The following is a 20,697-nucleotide window of genomic DNA, read 5'->3' as shown; positions in this document are numbered from 1 at the left end:
TAATTTTTTTTCTTCCCAATAACAATTTAGAAAAACCATCAACTTTCGTCCAAGCCCCGGAAATGTCCAGAATTCCAGTAATTTAGTAAGGTCCCTAACCTCCCTCCTAAAAGCCCCTATGACCAGGGTAAACACACTTTATAGTAATCGAACTGTGCCATACTGGAGCTGTCAGTCAGTGGGCACATGGCCAAACCACAGTAAAACCCGATGTTCAGCGATCTTGTCTTGTCAGTACTGTGGGACACTCACATCCAAGGCAGACATTATCGACCACCAGAAAATGTCACAGAGAAGTCCTATAGCTATATCACACATGACAAGATATAACGAAAAAGGCCAAAAAGTAAACTGTATAGCAATGAGCAATGGCCCACTGATCACCGCAGTGGCAGGATTTTAGATTATATGTCACAAATGTTCAAACAAAAGAGGAAATTTTTGGTGCTGGCACTAAAAAGATTTTAGTTAAAGCCAAACGGGAACTCTCCAACTTTGCACTTTTTTCACACCAATTTTGTTCATTTGAGTGTCATTAAATCACGCTAAGCAAATGGTCAGAAATAATCTCATCAGTGGCCCTTATTCCAGAAACCGGTATGAGGCTGTGTGGTCTGAAACTTACTCCGACACTTGGCACAGCGGCCCTTGTCGTACTCCAGCAGGTCCAATGTCCGGCTTCGATCGCTGACTGATCGCCTCTGCCCGCTCTCCCTCAGCCGAGCGGCCTCCTCTTTGGCGTACACCCCGAGCTCCTGGGTGTAACGCCCATACATCTGGAAATGGACACAGTCATATTTTTAGGTTTCAAGGAACATACATATTAAACATGCCCCTAGACGTCAGTAACAAATCAAAAATACAGTTCAATGAGGATCACCAAAAGTCTGTATCAACACAGGAGGCGTTCAGGCGCAGTCTTAAGCGTAGGTCACCTGCCTCTTACAACTGCTCAGAGCTCGAAGTGCAAAATAAATAGAAAATGAAAAACAGATGTGATGCTCTGGTTACTTGGAGCTCCTGGTTACTATTATGTGTGCAGTGAAAACATGGCATGAAAACTGCAGTGCAACACTTTCTGTGTAAATACAACATGAGATACACTCTGCTGAAATTCTGCCCTATGCTTGTGATGCATTAACTTGAGTTTTGATAGCGGCTGCTCCACTCAGCATCCCAGGCCACATTCTTCCACCAAAGGATAACTTTTTTAAAATGGCGCCATTCAAATACTGCTGTTGATGCGTAAGATCAAGTTAGGGTTAGGTCTGGGTAAATTTAACCACAGTTAAGCATAAAAGATTGATTTCATTAAGAAAAGATTGACTTTCAAGAAACGTTACACTGTAGTATTATATAATACTCCTTATGACTCAGTGTTTGTTTACTCGATGGGTTCCTCCTGTGTGTTTGAGATCTTACTGTATGTCTATTAGCTTGGTTTGCGTCCTCGCTTTTTCACAGGTTTACGTAATAAATTTATGCTCAGCAATAGACTCAGTGACTCCTTACTGGCTGTAATCTGTGACCTCAGTACAGGAACCTTCCATCTCAAACTGACTCCCTCCAAAAGCTGCATCACACACACACACACACACACACACACACACACACACACACACACACACACACACACACACAAAAGTCAAGTCAGCAATACAAGAGGCAGGAAATGTCAAGTTTTATGCACCACCTAGATGGCAGCTCGCCCTCCCATAGTAATCTTGGGTACTGGACAGGAACTGGGACACTGATGATTTCCTCTTGGCCCCCGCCCCCTCCACTCTCATCAGAGCAAGGCTTTTAAAACTTCCTGAAGCAGGTCATGCAAGGCCATCAAGGCCGCATCAAAGTTGCTGTGTGATGTTCAAAATTTGGATACTTATAAACCCAATTCTTTACATGCAAACACATTCAGACTTTTGCAAAATGTTGCACACATCACAGTGTTAGTCCAAAGTGAACAGGACAAATAAGGAAATGGGGTATAATGAAGCCTCATTCCTGAAGTGTTTCAGTATATACTTTCATCAGCACTCACTTGGTTGTGAAAGGTCCCAAAAAGTGTATCGGACTATATTTGGTCATGTTCAATAGAAGCAAGAATAAGAACACAGTGCTAGATACTCTACAGTTCAAGCTGTCCCTTTGGGGATCAGCAATGTACTCTCATTAAAATCTTCTGCTTTGTTTTCACTGGTGGGTAAAATCTACAACGTAGTGGTGGAAATAACAGTGTTAGAAGTGTAACGGAGGTTATTGTTGGTGGTGGTTTAGTTGTTTGAGAATATTGCTGCCTATAGTAAATTGCAAAAATACTGACAGCCGCCAGTGCTGCCCCTCAGCCTCCTAGTAGATGCACCTATTGTATCAATTTGAAAGTCCTAGGTGACTTTCTTCTCGTTGAGGTCAAAGTCACCGAGATTTGAACTTATCAAGATTTTTAGCAGACGCACTGACAATATCTCATCGCTTCATTTTTGCGTTATCGGGTCCACAAAGTTGAGTATCAACACTGCTCAAACAACAATTGGCATCATGTCTTTTTATACTGACATCGGGTGTCCACTGTAGACTTAATGCTCAAGTATTTTGGACAAAATTCACAGTCAGACTCAAACTTGGTAATTCTTTAGGTACTTTTTGGCTGCTCCTTTATTTCCAAATGGGTCGCCACACCAGCCGTTTGATTTGGCACAGACCTGAGGTTTGTGTATCCTCCCAAAGTTGAACTGGGGATGTGTCTAATAAAACACAATGAAGTGGAATCACATAACATGACTTTTCTGTGAAGTTGTAACAGGCTCTCCAACTCTACTCCCTCCTCATCGTTCCATGAATCCCGCTCCCACTCTTCTTCCTGCTCAAGCTTTCCTGCAACATCAATGGAGGCACCGCACTACACGGCCAAGAGTGCCTTTACGTTCAGAGGTGAACATTAACTTAATGGTTCAATTGCATGTGTTATAAAAGTTAATGAAGTTAAACATTTATGGAAATAAACCACTGTGAAAGCGCTGCAAAATTAACAGCTGCTCTTACAAGCAATAAAAACAGTTAAAGGGCCTGAAAGGGGCTCCGTTAAATACGTGATGAAATATGTGTTGTGGTCTGACTGAGCATGTTTAAAATGTCATGTCCTGTGATTTTATTTTATTTATTTATTTATATTATTACAGGGTTTTTTTTTCACCATTAAAAGAGATCAGATTTTTGCTATTGGAAAAAAATCTCAAGCGTTTTGGTTAAAAACTAAATGCAGCAAAGAAGAACCGTGTAAAACTCACTGTGTGTGTGTGTGTGTGTGTGTGTGTGTGTGTGTGTGTGTGTGTGTGTGTGTGTGTGTATATATATATATATATATATATATATATATATATATATATATATATATATATATATATATATATATATATATATATATATATATAGTGCGCGCCCGTGGACAGTGTGAAATATAGAACAGCCAAATATTGAATAATTCATGCTGAGCACAGACACCAACTATCATCAATTTTAAATTGGAAATACTCGTTGACATGGCCTTGAAGGAAAAAAAAGAAAAAGAAAAATCATTCAGGGCACATTCCTTTTACGGGTCACATGACTGTGTTGTGTGTTCACTTTCTTAATAATCAAATGTCCAGATCCGATATAGAACGATTCCGTGCACGGAAAACAGACACAGGAACCAGGATAAAATTTCTTGAAAAGTGGCGCCTGTTGGCTGACAAAAGAAACTGTTTTGATAACATACAAAGGGGAAAAGCATGCAGATCGACTCTCACACACACCCTTACACCCACGGGCAATATGCACTTGTATACACCGTCTGCCATGCGCACAAAAAAAAAAAAAAAAAAAATCTGTGGACTATTTTTAACCACACACACCCATGTACATTCTTGCATAAGTTTGTCTGAACTGCAAATCCCGTATAAGCTGACAGGTTGGCGCAGGGTGAGTGAGGAGCAGCACAGGACTTCAAATTGTAGCCATGGTTCAGTCAAAACAGGAGGTCAAAACAGGTCTTTCAGTTCACAGAAAAGGTGCCTTTGAGTCACATTTATTGTTGGCTCCGGTCACATTGTGTCTCTTGTTACAGCCGTGCTGTGAAAAGGTTGACTACATCTTGTGCAAGTTCTGTCCTTATCAAGCTCGTGTGGGTTCTGTGAAGCCATAGCAGTTATGTCACTAAAGTCAATGAAATTCCAGGAGTAACCAGGAGCCCCAGTAGTGACTTTATCAAATAGATCAGGTATCAGCTAACAATGACTGATAAAGATTAAATCTAGCCACTTAGATGCAAATCTAAGTGTGTCTAAGTCCCTGAATATGCAGATCTATGAAGTGACAAATTAAGGAAGTATGTGTTCAGGCCAAATTCAATTAAGTGAACACCTGACTTTAAGACAGTGTGCAGCAGAAGATTTCGAAAGGCCAAGGACTTTTTTTAGGTGGTAAAATATAATTTTCCAACCGACTGAGATTAAAGTCTTCCACCTTTCGAAACCACCAGTGTAGTCACTGAAATAGCCCACATATTTATCTGACAGGTGCTTAGCATAAGCAAATCTTCAATATTTTTTTTGTCAACCAGTTTCCTTCCAGTGTTCCTCATGTTAGTTCCTGAAGCATAACTGTATAAAAAGTGCTGCTTCACTGAGGAGCACCTGAAACTGCCCGGCTCAGTCTTATCAAATCATCTGGACTTGAAGTAGGTGTCTAAACCTGTAAATGGCAGGTAAGAACCAAAGGCAATGTTAGTGGAAGTCTAATCAAGTCATTAGACTTCCACTGTTGTATTAACACTTCATTTTCAAGTAGCTGTTTGAAGTAGTTGCTTTTCTGTGCATCATTATTGGATTTAAGTCAAGATTTCACAGCTGAGCTTATTACTCATCATGTATTTGTCACATAGTAGTTGGAAGTTGAAATATTAAATATAATGGTATAATTTAATAATTCATCTGTGGAAGGTCGCATGTACCTACAGTTGTCAAAACACACATGCGCATGTATCCGACAACTAGGGCTGCTCAATTAATTGAATTTTAATCACAATTACGATCTGGGCTTTCATGATCGTTAAAAATGATTGAGCCGATTATTAGCCCCTCCCTAATTTATCCGCGACACCTTAAAGGCCGGTCCGTGAAAATATTGTCGGACATAAACCTGTCCGTGGTGCAAAAAACATTGGAGACCGCTGATTAAGAGGACCTGAGGGAAGCTTGGAAAGCTAAGCAGAAGTTATTTGGAGAGGAGAGTGACTGCCATTGGTTGAAAAGAGAGGTTTAAAAAAAAAAAAAAAAAAAAAAAAAAAAAAAAAAAAAACTTCAGTGGTGTTGCACACTATTTTATATTATTTTTTAAATACATTGTTATTGTTAACCCTTTAAAGCCGGTCAGAGCAGCACGCTCCGTTTTGTGTAACTATTTTTAAATCCCTGTAGAACCTGAACCGTGTAAGCTAGCGCAATAATTTGTTTTGCATATGAAACCGGAGGAGTTGTACTTACATCTTATGCCATCAGCTTGTCCTCGGTCATGGTTTCCTTCCGCATAAAGCTTTGCAAAAATTGCATAAAAAGCGCTTGCAGGAACAAAAACATAATATTCCAGAAACACGCTTTGCCGATCCGATCAGCTGTTCGTAACATTTCCCACAGTGAAACAGACGTCAGCGCGAACTATCGCATGTCCGCCATTTCCTGCCTGAAACCGGAAGTGACGTCATTTTCGCGGAAAATGTAGTTTTTTTACTTGTAGGCCTTAAAAGCCTATACTGGTCATGTTTGACTTTTCTGAATAGTTGCTGGGATGCTTAGAACTCGATTTGCACTGCTGGAAATAGTTTATTTTGATGCACATGCTGTTTTCTTTGCAAATTTGCATCATAGGATTGTTTTTTCGTTTTTCCTGCAGTATATAAAAATTAGTGTATCTCCAAAATAAAACTATGAAGACACTCAAAATAAATTTCCTGTTGTTGTAAACTATTTTTTGCACCTTTTTTGTATTTAAAGTTTTGAGGGATAAACCTCTTAAATTTCTCCAAGTAGAAATATATGTAAAAAACAAAACAAAAACGATTTTCAATTTTTTTGTAGTTTATTGCACTTTTTTGCAATTAATGTAGTTACTATGGACTTAATGCATACATATTATTAAAATATGGGCTATAACAGTTGTATAGCAACTTGAAATGCTCCCACAAATGGCACTACAACATGTAAAAAAATAATATAAGCTCTGGCGGACTTGGTTCTATAGTAGGTCGAAAGGGTTAAATAAATATCGTCAAATAATCGAGATCTCAATTTCAGTGAAAATAATCGTGATTATCATTTTTGCCATAATCGAGCAGCCTTACCGACAACCACCATCAACAAAATGCAATTCTCTGGGAAACACTAGCATACCACAGAACAGTGGAACTTTCTTTTAGAGGCCCAGATGAACAGAATCAAAAGGCTTTGAAAGCATTTAAAACATTTCTTGATGAATTTGTGGTTCGAAAATGTGGATCTGGCTCCAGTTGAAAACCACTTCTTAATAGTAGACTCTTCTTGGTAGAAAGGATTAATAGACTGACAAGCCTGGAAATACCTCGCCGGGTCCATGTTAAAGTCCAATATGGGAGGAGGACAGGAATGAACACAAACAGTGGGAAACGGAGGAAGAAAAAAAAAATCAAGAAGGGAAACATTTGGGGAGCGATTTGGGGTTTCTGACATCAAATGCCAACCGCTGTTTAACCCAAGATGCCATTCTGCATGGCATTCTCAGCCACATTCATGATCGCCAACCCTAAGTTTTAATTAAGTAAGGAGCTTCAAACGCGACGGAAACTCAAAAGACCCAAAAACAAGAGGGCAGAAATAGGCCTTCTCAGATGCACCCCTTGAAACTCGGATCTGACCAAAGAAAGAAAACAAACAGACCCATCCAGAACAAAGACATTATTGGTTGAAAGCCTATCATTATGCTGAGCATAGTCAGAAATGGGCATTTGGCTGAGCCTGAATGCCTGGGTTAATTGATCCCAGATGAATGGGCTGTCCTGGACTCATTGTCCTGCCCACAAGGGCAAGAGAGAGGGCACAGACAACAAATAATGCCTGTATTGATATTAAAGGTATTAGCTGCTGGAAAGAAGCGGAGAAGCAAGGTCCTTTCAAAAGGGAAGTTTGTTGCAAGACCACGAAATCTATTTAACATGGTTTAAACACAGTTCAGAGACTAAATTACAAGCATGCAATTAACAAGGGACAAGGATTGGGTAGGCAGAAACCAACTGTGACTCCAGGGTCAAGTCACCTTGTTTAATGACAGGCACTCAAACAGGTAAGATAACAGCAGAGACAGATAGATGATTCCCAAGTTGTTCCTCATCTTTGTTTAGATGTAGTAAAGTCTTACAAAAAAAAAAAAAAAAACCCTACATGGAATGTTGGGGAAAAGAAAAATGCTTCACCTGTTTTCAGATCGCAGTATCTGAAGATCTCTGGCAGGGTGCTTTATTTCACAGGGGCAAGGTACATTGAGTGCATATTTCCATGTTTACTACAGTAAAATATTACTTAAAATCTGAAACAAACTTTAATACCATGTATCTCTAAAAGCTGAGATTTTTCAGCAGACAGGGCAACAAAACGCCCCAGGACAGTGTTAAGACAACAACTGCCAATGATGCAGGACATTTCAGGTGATATCTGAAACTGTTTATGACTCCGAGAATAGAAAACAAGATCAAAAGATAAGAGATAAGACAGGAGATCATGGTTTATTGATACCGTTATCAAAAAAGAAAACGTTTGGAGAAAGGAAACAAGTCAAGATAAAGAGGACACAGAAGGTGAAGGTGAAGTTTTCACAGAGTCTTAATGTTAATCAGTGAACTAGACTAGCACAACACACGTGCACACCTGTTCCCTCTTGCTTGTTTGTTTCTTTTCTATTGTCTTTGCTGGACTTGAACTGACATCATCAGTATTTATCGTCTCGGTTTCCGTTTAGATTTGTGTACACTGTAAACACAGTTGTCCACACCTAAACTGAATTTGATTTTAAATGACATTCCCCTCATGTCTACCTTTTTATTTTTATTTTGGGATTCTATTCTAGTAGCTTTGCATGAATCAGATTTGATCCTTAGCGCATGTTGCTTGTCTTCGGAGCAGTTCAACTTTAAGCCAGCTTTTTTTTTGCTTTTGCAAACAGAACATGGGAGGGGCTTCTGATGACCATATTAAAGATATCTTCTTTCACTTAGAGGTTTAAAGATCCAACAGTAGAAAAAAAACTAAACATAAAAAAAACATAAGAAAAAACAAACAAACCTGAAAAATAGTTTGTCATAAAATAATAAAGTCAAGTTGAATGTAGCTAATCTAACTTGCTGTCTGTCTGAACAGCATGTTGAATGGTTGTCTAGCTTTGTGGCCATCTATAAACACATTTGTTTTCCTTTGTGGCCGGGCAGCATGTCTCAAGAACTTGTTCTGAGTCAGTAGTGCAACTGTAATTGTAGAGTTTTCTCACACAATTACACAAAGAGCCTATTGAAGACACTAATTCGGGCTGGGTGACACCAATAGAAGTTAACTTTCGCCCACATGGGTTAAAAATACTTAAACTTCAATGGAAAAAAAATGCTGCATCTAGGAAGCGTGGAAGCTGACATTCTCCTGCAGTCTGAATGACAACTTTGTGTCACCACCCGTGTTCAGCCAAAGCTGTACGATTTATTGTCGCTTGGTTAGAGAAAAGTGAGTGACACTGTAGGATTTTATGGTCAACAATGACAGGCACATTCAGATCCTGCTGTCAGTCCTCCCAAAAATTGGAAGTTTACTTTACTTGTTTGGACCGACAGCTCTTATAGGGATAAAATCTATATTTCCACAAGTTTGAAGGCATTTTTGAGACTCAAAATGTGGTTTAAGTGTGAGGGTTACAGTTAGGTTATGGTTAGATTTAGGGTTAAGAAATCATTTGTAATGGTTAAGGTAAGCAACTAGGGAAAGTATTATGTCAATAAGATGTACTTTTAAGGAAGGAAGAAGAGAATTTAAAAGAATCATTGTGTGATTTAATCTGAAGGAGGGACTGTGTTAGAGGACTGGAAGAAGAAAGGGTGCGCGGTGAGATGGCGTAGGACAGAAGGAGGAATTTGGTGAAAGATTCTTCACCCGAATGAGAAGAAAGCTGTGTGGGGAAACACTGCACCGCTTTGAGATTTTAATGTTCACAGAACATTACTGAGCACAGCAGCACCTTTGTCTGCTTCTGAATGGCTGGCTGACTTTTTAATTTCAAATCTGCTACTATTTGGCAGAACTTCTCGCTTTACAATTAAACTGTGCAATCTTACATTGACTCACAGATATTTTTATCTCAACAAAGTAAAACAGACAACACTAAAGACGACTACAACACTTTAAAAGACAAGTGAAACTCCTTCAAAAGAATCAAAATGAGGTCCAGTGTGAGCCGTGCCAGGTAAAGGTACCACAGTGTGGCTACAGTCAATCTGTACCGTACGACACAGGTCTAAGGAAGTTGGGTTTAGGTTTGATATCTGCAGACTTCTCCATAATAACAACTGAATGATGGGCCATAATGTCCAGATGTAATACTTTGCAATCTGTATCCTTGCTGTTATTTATATATGCTGTTAGCCAACTTTCATGTGATACCCCAATATCACAAAGAGTATACCCATCTTTCATCACACAGCCACCTAACCAGCCATTATTCAGCCAGTAAATCAGTGTTGTTGTGCTAGCCTCGAGCAGACTAAAGGAGAATATAGTTCTATGATAAGCTTATTTCTTTGTAACCTTGCAGGCTTACTTGGTTTTTGTGACCGATTAAGTTTCAATTTTTAAAATGTATTTTTAATCAGGATCACTCAGAAAGTTATGGGTGGATAAAGGTTTTAGCAGACTTGTCTCAGTTCAGCTCTGAAGAGGTTCTGGATGTGGGTCTAAGTATTTTCTAATGAATTCCATTTTGATTCATTCCCAGACAAGGCAGCCATTTTTGGACTAGACCTACATAAACATATACCAAAGAGAAATGGGAAAAACTGAAAAAAATAGAATTTCAAGAACTAGGCCAGATATCTGTCTGTGACTTTGTCTGCAATAGTATAGTATAATCAAGTATAATCAAGGAATATGCAGCCTTTGCATATGCCCTCTTCGTGGTCACCTCCTTCAACTCACTCAGGAGGGATACCAAAGCGTTCCCAAGCCAGCCAAGAGATGTAATTTCTCCACCCTGTCCTGGGGCCTCTTCTGAGTAGGACATGTTCACCCAGGAGGTGTCTAGGAGACATCGTAGTCAGATGCAAATACCGCCTTGACTGGCTTCTTTTGATGTAAAGTAGTAGCTCTACTCTGAGTAGAGTAGAATAGTAGAATAATAGAGTAGTAAATGAGCTGCTTACCCTATGGCTAAGGGACAGGCAAGAAACACTTCTGAGGAATCTCTTTTCCACTGCTTCAACCTGTGATCTCATTCATTTGGTCACTACCCAGAGGTTGTGACTATTGATGAGGACAGGGAGGCAGACTGACAGCAGCTCTGCTTTTACCCTCAACTCTTTTTTTCACCAAAACAGACCAGAAGAAGAACTAGATTGTTGCAGACACGGCCGCAATCTGTCAATTTCCTGTTCCACTCTTTCCTCACTTGGGGCAGCAACTTGTTCCAGACCCTTATCCTGAGAACACCAAAACAGAACACTGCCAGCTGGCTACACCTAAAAATTCTGCCCATGAAAATTATGAAGAGAATCAGGGACAAAGGCAGCCCCCTGAGAACATGTCCAACTCATTGACGGCAATGTGGACCTAGCGCTTGAAACTACTTTTGAACTTTACTGTCAAATACTTTTACTACAAAACATTTACTACTAACCTTGAGTGTAATTCTTGAAAGGTCTAACAAATACATGCTTAACAACCAGCACGATTTTACTACTATAAGCAAATCAAAGTAGCCAAGAAAAAGACTGCAAGAAGAAAGCAAGGAGCAGTGTAATAAAAGGATTTACAGTAAATAAAGGTTTCCCTATCCTCCTGTGAGGGACCCCAGGGGGCTACTAGGGAGTCTTGCAAACTTGTGCCAAGCTGCCATGCCAACCCTCGAGGCCTGTCTCACACTGACCCAGAGCTGGACAAACAGAAAAAGGAGGGGAAGACCGACGGGTAGACAGATGACAGAAAAATAAGAGGCAGGAAAAGCTGCAGGAGGTGTTGGAGAACAGCAGTGATGGAAACGATGCAAAGAGGGGTAAAAGAAAGAGGTGGGGTAGGTGGATATATGTGTGAGGGGGTGTAAAGAAGTTTGGCAGTCCATACAGAATCTATCCTACAGTGTGAGCTGAATTTAGATTTTAACTGTGTGTTGGGGCAGGAGGGAAGAAGCAAGAAGAATGAAACAGTGAAGCTGTGAACACTGGAGGAATGGCTAGTGATTAATTCACTCGCATGTGCTGTGCCAGTGTGCCTGCACATGTGATGTGACAATAAAAAGTGATTTGATTTGATTTGATTAATGACTGGGGTTTCACACATCTTAAACAAAAGCAAATAAATGTAATCAATGTGCAAAATGTGAGCAACAGGGGGGGCTTGAATAGTGACCCTGTCTTTAAACGACTTCAGCTCCAGTTGGTGCAATACGCTGTTTAATTATGTTCCAGAGTTTCAGTTAAATGAATAAGATTATTCAGTCCAATACGCAGCAGTCTCTCACTTCCTCATATCAGTTACACGTAGACAGACGAGCACCGATGTCGTGCTACAGAGACTGTATGACTCTTCCTCTCCCTCTGTCCATTCCTGCTTCATTCACTCGCCCCAGTAATCAGTTCCAACGGCGCACTGGCAGCTGCACATTGGTATTAGCATCACGTCTTAACAACCACCACAGGAAAAGCCACAGACGCTGCAAAGCACTGATATTCACCTGTGGACTGTGTGTGCGCGCACATGCGTGTGTGGAACTTGCACTCTCCTGTTGCCTCATTAAGAAAACCCACATTTACTTGGGCACATTCAGCACTGCTGGCAAACTGCAAACCTGCTCCTTCCAAATACTTCATCACTTGGTCGTCCCTTCCAAGGTTTAAAGCCACATGTGGTTTTGAAGAAGGCTTTCAAACTGCATTCCTCCAATTAATCACCTTGTGTTCAGCAGATTATCTTGGCATTTCTGTCCATTCATTTCACTTTAGAGCACAACTTTAAGTGCTTGTTCCGATTGATGATGTTGATGTTTGGCAGTACATAACCGGTATGTGTATGAACACAAGGCTGAAAACACTGCCAACTCCGATACAGCAAGCTGACTGACCTGGAGGTCGAGAAACATACAGATGACAAGACAAAGCTAGCTGGCTAAAATTTGCTAAACTGAAGTAAATTAATTGTGGGTAACTTGTGGGAAACTACTGTGTTCAAAAGGAACACAGTAGTTTCTGTGTTCCTTTTGAACACCTTTAAGCACATTTGGCAACCCATAGAAATAGTTAACGATCTGTCTTGATTAACAGCTGCTGAGATCTTCAACAACACAGATCAGAGTAGTGACTGAGAACAAAATTAGCACTAAACCTTGCAGACAAGGACCTACCATGCTTTTTGCCTTTCTGTTGTTGTTACTGTTTAAATGGCAATGGGAAACAGTTCCCCCTTAGGGGATAACAAAGTGCAACCACCTACATGGCCACAGTCTTGGATCTTAAGTTGGGTTTTAGTTACAAGGATCTTTGCGGACAAATAAAGAGCTCTAAAAAGAGAAAAATATGCATTTGTTCAAAAAAAAAAAAAAAAAAAAAAAAAAAAGCACACAATCAATTGAAAACCACAAAAGGTTTCCACAGAAGGAACTGTTTTCAATCAATTTACAAGAGGACACAAATATTCGACTATTCACATTGTGTTTCAGTGTAAATGTATTTGAATTTCAATTTTTTTTTAAGTTTGAAACTACACTGCCACTGCAGCGATCATCGAAAAGTGGTATTTAAAGAAAAAAGAAAAGCTATGAACATTGTTGCTGTCAGCAGCAGCAACATGAACTGAAGTATGATGAACAGCACAGTTTTGTGCTGAGGTCCTTCTGTAGTGTAAAAAGAGTCCAGTGATAAAGTCCTTTTTAATTGATGCAGCAAGCTGCCCAGAATATCTGGAGCGCAAGTGGTATTTGGGACAGTGCTACAAGTAATAGTGTTAGGTGTTAATCACAGTGTCACAGGAAAAAAAAAACTAGCAGTGATTCAAGATCAATGTAATAACCAGGAAGTATGCATTGTAAATGAAATGCAGTAACTTGTACATATATCAGGCTAAATAACTGTTAACGGTGTAGCGTGGCTGGGTCCTGAGTTCGCAACTTAGATGCGAGCTACTGACGCAACTGCTAATGGGAGCCTAGGATAACACGACCATATGAGATGGTGGTAAACACATTATAGCGGTGCCTGCACAACCACAGTCTACAGTGTCCTCTAGACACAATCCATCAGTTACACCATGATGAGCCAATCACTTTACAATTGGACGGGTTTTAATTTCACTCAGCACTTATTATCATTTTAGCCATGAATAATTCAGTCCTCTACAAGAGGAAACCAAAAAAATTGACAGTTTTAAAATAAAGTGGCAGCCAGAGATAAAGGCCTTACAGAAAGAATACACACACACACACACACACACACACACACACACACACACACACACACACACACACACACACACACAGAAATCTGATATCAAAACAAGATCAAATGCACTGCTATTCAATAACTGCGCTCCATCACAGTGGACACATTTCTAAACATATACCACCATGATGCTGTTCACAGTGTGTTCTTTCCTTCAGGCTACCCCTACCTATAAAATCCATCCCACACTGTAAACAAACGCACACACACACAAACACAGACACACACACACGCACACAGACACAAAGTAGTGAGATTGAGGTCACTGCAGTGAGGGCGTCCATAAAGAGGAAGTTGTGGTGAAGAGATTCCCATTAGGTAAATGGTTTTGCAGACAGACAGATAGTGGTGTGTGTCTGTGTGTGGGGAGTGGGAGTTGGGATGTCAACCTTCCCATTAACATGAAAAAGTCCACTTGGCTTCTTTTGAAGATCTTAAGACTAAGTTATGGATATTTCTATGGATAACCTATAAAACTGTAAACTGTCAGTTGCAGTTTTATTTAAGGACCACTTGTATTTCAGTAGTGATGCAAATATTCACTGGCACGTCTCTTTTTGACTCACAAATAATTCTCAGAATTTTATTATGAGTTTAACTTCCACCAGTTTCAACCAGTTATTACAAGTTTCCAGTCTTATCGGAGCTACGTTTCCTTTTTGCAGTAGCTTACATCACATGCAACAAACATTTGTGTAGCTTGTGACTTTGCGATGGACTTGCAATTTTCTGCTTTGAGAGTAGTGCAGAAAGTGAAACGTTAACGTCTAATGACAGCCTTTGTCTTGACAGGCATTCAGGAAAGTAAGACTTAGGAAAAGCACCCATTTTATCATGTGGATTTTTAAAAACATGAGCCAATCAAAATCTGGAAGACTGAAAGGCAAAGGGATTAAAACTGCTGCGCAGTCCCACATGAAGACACCTGGTCGTCTGGACTAATAGAGCAACTAATAAAGGGGACAATCCTGTTAAGATGTTTCATTGGCTTATTAAAAATGAAATATTTAAAAAAAAATTCAACAAATCAACCAGTCAAAAAAATTTAATTAAAAATTAAACATCAGGCAAAAATAAGTGGACTGTAACAGACAACGTAAAACAGCCTGCAAAAATATACTGTGAGTATTTAGAAGTCTTTTAAAACTATTACTTGCCTTTTTTTTTTCCTACATTTTATTTTAAATACCAGGCACACACCTGATATCAGGTTACTCAGGGAAGAGCAGCTTTCTTTCCTCACAGGTTAGCACACAGACACCTATGTACAGAATGTGATCGTGCGCTGCTCGGTTAAATGACAGCCTTCAAATAACTGATCAGGCTACCGGCCTGGTTTAAGGGCATGGCAATCAGAATATACACCCTAGGTAATCTGAATATGTCTCTGATTCTTTCTGCATCTTTCTCAGTCATCCCAACCACCAGCAGGTCCAACACACGCACACACACAGGTGCCAAATATCGATATTTTTAGGAAAATATGTAGGCGCTCTAACAGATTCGACAGCCTGTTTGACTCATCAGGGGTACTCTTCATGACTCCTAGGTGTTTATCAGATAAATGATGGGTAAGTAAGGTTATCATGTCAAGTTATAATGTATGTGCTAGCAATATATTGTGACAGCGGCTGATTCCAACTCATCGTATTGATTAGAAACTGATAATTGCGTCACTACGTTACCACAACATTTCATTTTCAAATGCCAGTGCTGAATTGAAGATGAAATGAAATATAACAGTCAGAGGACAGACAATGGAGTCCCAGTGAGAAAAGGAGCTGAGAAAAGACGACTACGCACAATGACCCTCAGTGTTTGCTCCGTCTCTCACGCGTGCTCAGTCAGGACGTGGGAAGACACCGCCATGGCACTGCCCTGTACCGGCCCCGACTCTCACACTCTCACACAGACGCGGGCTGAGGACACACTGTCCGGCAAACTCATCAGTGACATCTGACTGAGAAAACACAGCTGTGACAATAACTAGCCTGAGAAAGTGACGCACAAACACAGTAAAATAGACAAATCCACAGAAAAACGGCACAAAAGACAAAGGCTGGGCTCCGTGCAACAAGTGGTGTGAACCCTCCAGAGAGGGCGACGGCAAGAGCATGTGAAAACATTACGCGGGGAGAAAGACGGGCTGAAATATGAGAATCATAACACAAACAGGACTCCACTAAGCGTGAGGAAAAAAAAAAAAAAAAAAAAAGCATGTGAGAAAAGTCAGACACAGACCCAGGTGAGAGGATAAACATGAATACGACAAAGGCTCACAGCTGCAGACACACACACACACACACACACACACACACACACACGAAAAGAGCAAGAAGAAGGCCACCATTTAGTGCCAGGCAGGCCAGTTTTGTGTCAATATCTCTAATGAAATAAAGGCTGCCTGAGACAATATTCAATCAACCTGCGTGTGAGACAAACCTGCAGCTCTCAGCATATTGCTGCACTGCACCACCACCACCCACCAGCAACACCCCTTTACCAATTAATCTAATAAGAGTCCTGCCTTTGCTCATGAAAATCCCAAACCGCTTCCATCTATGCTCAAAATGATGTGATTTAAAGTAGTTGCACTTCTAGCCTCAATTTTCCCATTTAATAAGCTATTATTATTATTATTATTATTATTAATAATAATAGATGGATTCTGCTTTCAGGAAAGCAAGATTATAAAATTAGTACAAGGCAGAAGAGGAAGGAGGAAGTGGAAAAGGAGAGGATATGACTATCAAAAAGCAGGGACAGGAGAAGGAGAGCAGAAGGAAGTGGAGGAGGAAAAGTGGGGGGGAGATTGGGGGAGGAAGAGATGGGGGGGGAAAGAAGATGCAGGATGGGAAGTGGGAGTAGGAAGAGGTGGAGAAGGAAGAGAAAGAGAAAGAACAAGCAGGGGAGGAGGAGAATAAGGAGGTTGAGGAAGGGGATTATGGGAGGGAGGAATGAGGAGGAGGAAAAAAGGAGAAGAAATGGAAGAGAGGATGATGAGAAGCAACGTTAACAGAAGGGGTGTTACTGAATGTTTATGAAGAGGACGACGAACAAGTATGGCAAGAACCAGAGAGACTGAGGAGAAACAAAAACAAGAGGAACAGCAGAGTCCAATCGAAGGACCGGAAAGAAAATAACACGGATTAATACAAATATGCATAAATTTACAGATATAAATGTAGTTTAAATGAATGGAATGGATATTTGGGATTAAGAACAGCCTTTTCACAAAACAGGAAGTGCTCACTGAATTTAAAATCAGAGTTCTGCTTAACACCGAAAGTCACAGAGCCAAAACACAGACCGACAAAAATCACGTGCACGCACACACGGAGGAATGACTTTTACCCCATTTTATAAAAGATTAGCTGCTTAAGCTTTATCACGTGGGAGGAGATTAGAAACAAGAAAAAGAGAAAACAACTCAATCCTTAAAATTATACACCTGATGACAACAAGTCGGGGGGGGGGGAAATAACCGGCAAATATATTTGATCATACCGTAAAACAGGAAATAATATCAGCTTTTGTGGTGTAACATTCACTAAAAACAGAGAAAGACCTAAAATCTTCCGTGATCCCCATTTCATAACACGGCCACTCTACATATATTGATCTGTCATCAGTCGTGCATGGCCTTTTGAAAATTAAATGATCATTGAGCATTAAGTACTTGGACCAGTGATAGTGAAACCACTCCACACTGGCGCCTCAGTAAATCCACTTAGCTGACGAGTTATATCAGAGTACTTTCAGACACCTAGAGGAAATTAAAAAGGAGGAAGAAAGTAGGGTAACGGCTTCTTAAACAGAAAATTGCATGATATTATAATAGTACGGCACACTGGGAAGCAAAAAATAAAAATGCACCGTTTTCCTTATGTCTGGCTATAAATCATTTTCATAAAGTGACAGTTGTAATTCAGTAAATGATTCAAACATTTGACAGTTGAGAAATAAGTTAAGGGAGTTTGGCTAACGCTATAGTACACTAGCTAACCTAGCTTAGCAGTCTAAAAAAAAAAGAAAAAGAAAAAGTTCTTGATGGATACGTTTTATTTTGCTTTAAAAAAAAAAAAAAAAAAAAAAAAGTAATAGATGCAATGAAAACATGCTTTAAATATGCTTTAAATAATGATCATGCTTTTAACCAGGTGGTGCACTTCACAAATGGAAAAACAAACAAACAAACAAAACAAACACAACAACAACAAAGTTAGCCAGATGTAAATGTAAAAATATTGCCAAGGACCTAACACAAATACAGCTGGCGAATGAAATGTTAGGTAATCAAAGTCCAAAAGAGACTCATTCTATGGGGATATTGAAAATTTGTTTGAAATGCTAGCGCCAAACTATAATAATCTCTTAATATTCATCATGATTGTGGCATTAGTTACAAAAAGATGTTTCTACTTGGTAATATAGATACTGTAAGTTTAAATCGATCCACTCAGTTATCGCTCTAGGTTTTTGTAGAATGACCGACTGAACACCATATATCAGTACAGAACATTCAAGAGGAAAAAAAGAAAAATCAGATTTGCTAAGTTAGCGATCAAACAGAGTTAAGTGAGGGTTAACGGTATTAATTTTTCAAGAATACACAGCGTAACATTGAATAATAAGTGATCTCTCATCCAAAACGTTGTTAATCTTTTATTTAAAAGTGAGCCCGCTAACATTATCACTGCAGAGCTCAGTCCTTTCCGGAGGGGAGTCCTGTGATGGAGAGAGTACGTGACTGAACTGGTCCCGGATCAGAGTCTGAGGTCACCAACAGTTTAGAGAGCACTCAGAACAAAGCAGCTGCCTTTTGTCAAAGTACGAAAGGACAATAAAGAGTGTTTAACTCGCATAGTGGATATGTAACAGACTAACACTGCATTCACATAGCCAACAAAAAGTTTGAGCACACATTTTTAACTACTAAAGCCTTCCAGTTTCATCACCATGTTGAACCAGACGTCTAATCAATACTATCCAGCATGCTTAGTGGATCACTTAAAAGTGCAAAATAATTTGTATAATTTCACAATCATTTGTATTGTGCGAGTCTGCACTTGGCATATCACGGATACGGGCATTAGCTGAACTGCTGTGCATGGTGTATTACCCAAGTTGAGCAAACTACGAGACAGTCATAAGCTTAGAAGTCACACAGAAACCTGAAGGTTTTATGTTGCTGACATTCACTACATTTCACAGAATCTGTCCACACTCGCTGTCCATATAATGAGAGGCAAGCAGAGCAGAGCTGAACTGCTCGTGGGCACAGGCTGTATGATCTCATCTAAAGAGGACTTCATATTTTTAGGGCACAATGAGACGAATGTCAGTACAGCCTCTGCACTGTGGGTCACGGGCTACCTTTACTTGTGCTGCTTTCACTGGAACACACAAACACAGGCGAGGAGATTCTCATCAAAATGCCCCACGGCTAGTCCACTGAGCCATGTGAGCTACACTTGTGCCAAACACACCAACCCCCTACAGCTTGAATCTCTGCCCTTAATAAAAGTCTTAAGGTAGTAATTTTTTTTCCTGAACAGAGGATTTACTGTTATGTTGTGACTAATTTGTACAACATGTGAACTTATGTTTGTGTATCCATGCATGGCTGAGATATACTAAGGCACTGGTTTTATCTACCCATATGTTTTTGACAGGGTTACATAAGAGAAATGTGTGAATACATGTCCTTGACATCCGTGGGACCTGTGGAAGGATGCTGTGGTGTGTGGTACTGGGATTACAGAAGATCCTTTGTGCACTGTGTTACAGTGTAGGGCCTCCATGGATGCTTGAGTCAGGGTAGTTTGGAGGGTCATCCCCTTTGGACGAAGGTGGCAGGGGTGGATGGATACATGTAAAAGTAACATCCACACAAAAGTTAAGGCCCACAATGGCTTATGTTTGAAACTGATGCTACTTTCTGCTGCTAATTTGTCACATAAGGTCACCGTGGTCTTGATTTGGTAGAGTTTTACACAGGAAGTCCTTCCTGACAAATCCGCACAGGGATTTGTGTTTCCAGTTGGAATCAAACCAGGAATCTTTCACTTGTAAACTGCTACATTATGGAGCCACAGTAACTTGCGTCTTGTTTTAAAATAACTTTATAAAGTCCCTGTACATCACAGGTGTAAAACATAGAGCCCAGCAAAGACTTAAATACGGCCCACTAGCCAGCTCTGGAAAAAATAAAGGCACCAAAAAAAAAAAAAAAAGTAAAAGTAATCTTTCAACTGTAGTTTCAGAACTTTTAAAGCTTTCCCAATTAATAAAGACACCCTCCCTCCCCCTGGCTATTCATACGCCACAGAAATTAAGTAGAAGAAAAACAGTAAAATGAAAGAAAAGTTCCCGTTTCTACGATCTGCCATAGAAGGCATTTTATTTTATTTTTTTTTACAATAAATGTACAGTAAAACTTTTATGACTTTAATTATAGGACAGTCTGCACAATGAGCTATCAAGAACTTTTTCCCCTTCACTAAATCATTGCAGAGATTAAATATGCAGTTAAACATCTTTAAACTGACATTAAGGGGAGTTTTGCTGGTCTGGTCCACTTACTGTAAGATCAAAATGAGCAGTATGTGGCCCACAATGTAAAATGATTCTGTACCTAAACCTTTTGGTGTTAATGCAATACAGGCCTGACGATAAAAAGATGCAGAAAAAAGAAAGAAAAAAAGAAAGGCCACAATAATCTTTATTTTGTGTCAGCAAATATTTATCATTGTGTCTCAAAGAAGCATCTGATTTCTTGGATATCAAACCAGCTGTCACCAGTTCTTCACAAAATTCTTCTGCGTACTATGACGGACAACTAAAGGCAGGAACGGTGAATTGCCAGATGTTTGGCATCTTAAATCAGTCAGTTGCAGATTCATTTCCTGCAGAGTCACTGTCGCAGCTTGTGTTAATAAAGGTTACAATAA

At 39.8% G+C, this 20,697-nt stretch overlaps 1 protein-coding gene across 4 annotated transcripts in view; it reads right to left on the bottom strand.

Annotated features, from left to right (window-relative positions):
- The window catches only part of LOC146559178 (chloride channel protein 2-like), a 181,040-nt gene that overhangs the window by 126,620 nt on the left and 33,723 nt on the right, over positions 1-20,697 (bottom strand). For all 4 annotated transcript variants that reach the window (XM_085244977.1, XM_085244980.1, XM_085244978.1 and 1 more), the window contains exon 2: positions 626-776. In XM_085244977.1, the coding sequence (XP_085101103.1) occupies positions 626-776 (151 nt within the window). The remainder of the gene's footprint in view (positions 1-625; positions 777-20,697) is intronic.

This window comes from Mchenga conophoros, linkage group LG14 (genome assembly GCF_057382185.1).
Source record: "Mchenga conophoros isolate Kocher_MC1m ecotype Shallow Benthic linkage group LG14, M_conophoros_male_GT1.1, whole genome shotgun sequence".
NCBI lineage: Eukaryota > Metazoa > Chordata > Actinopteri > Cichliformes > Cichlidae > Mchenga > Mchenga conophoros.
Note: the sequence above shows the minus strand (reverse complement) of the source record. Positions and strands in the feature narration are given on the sequence as shown.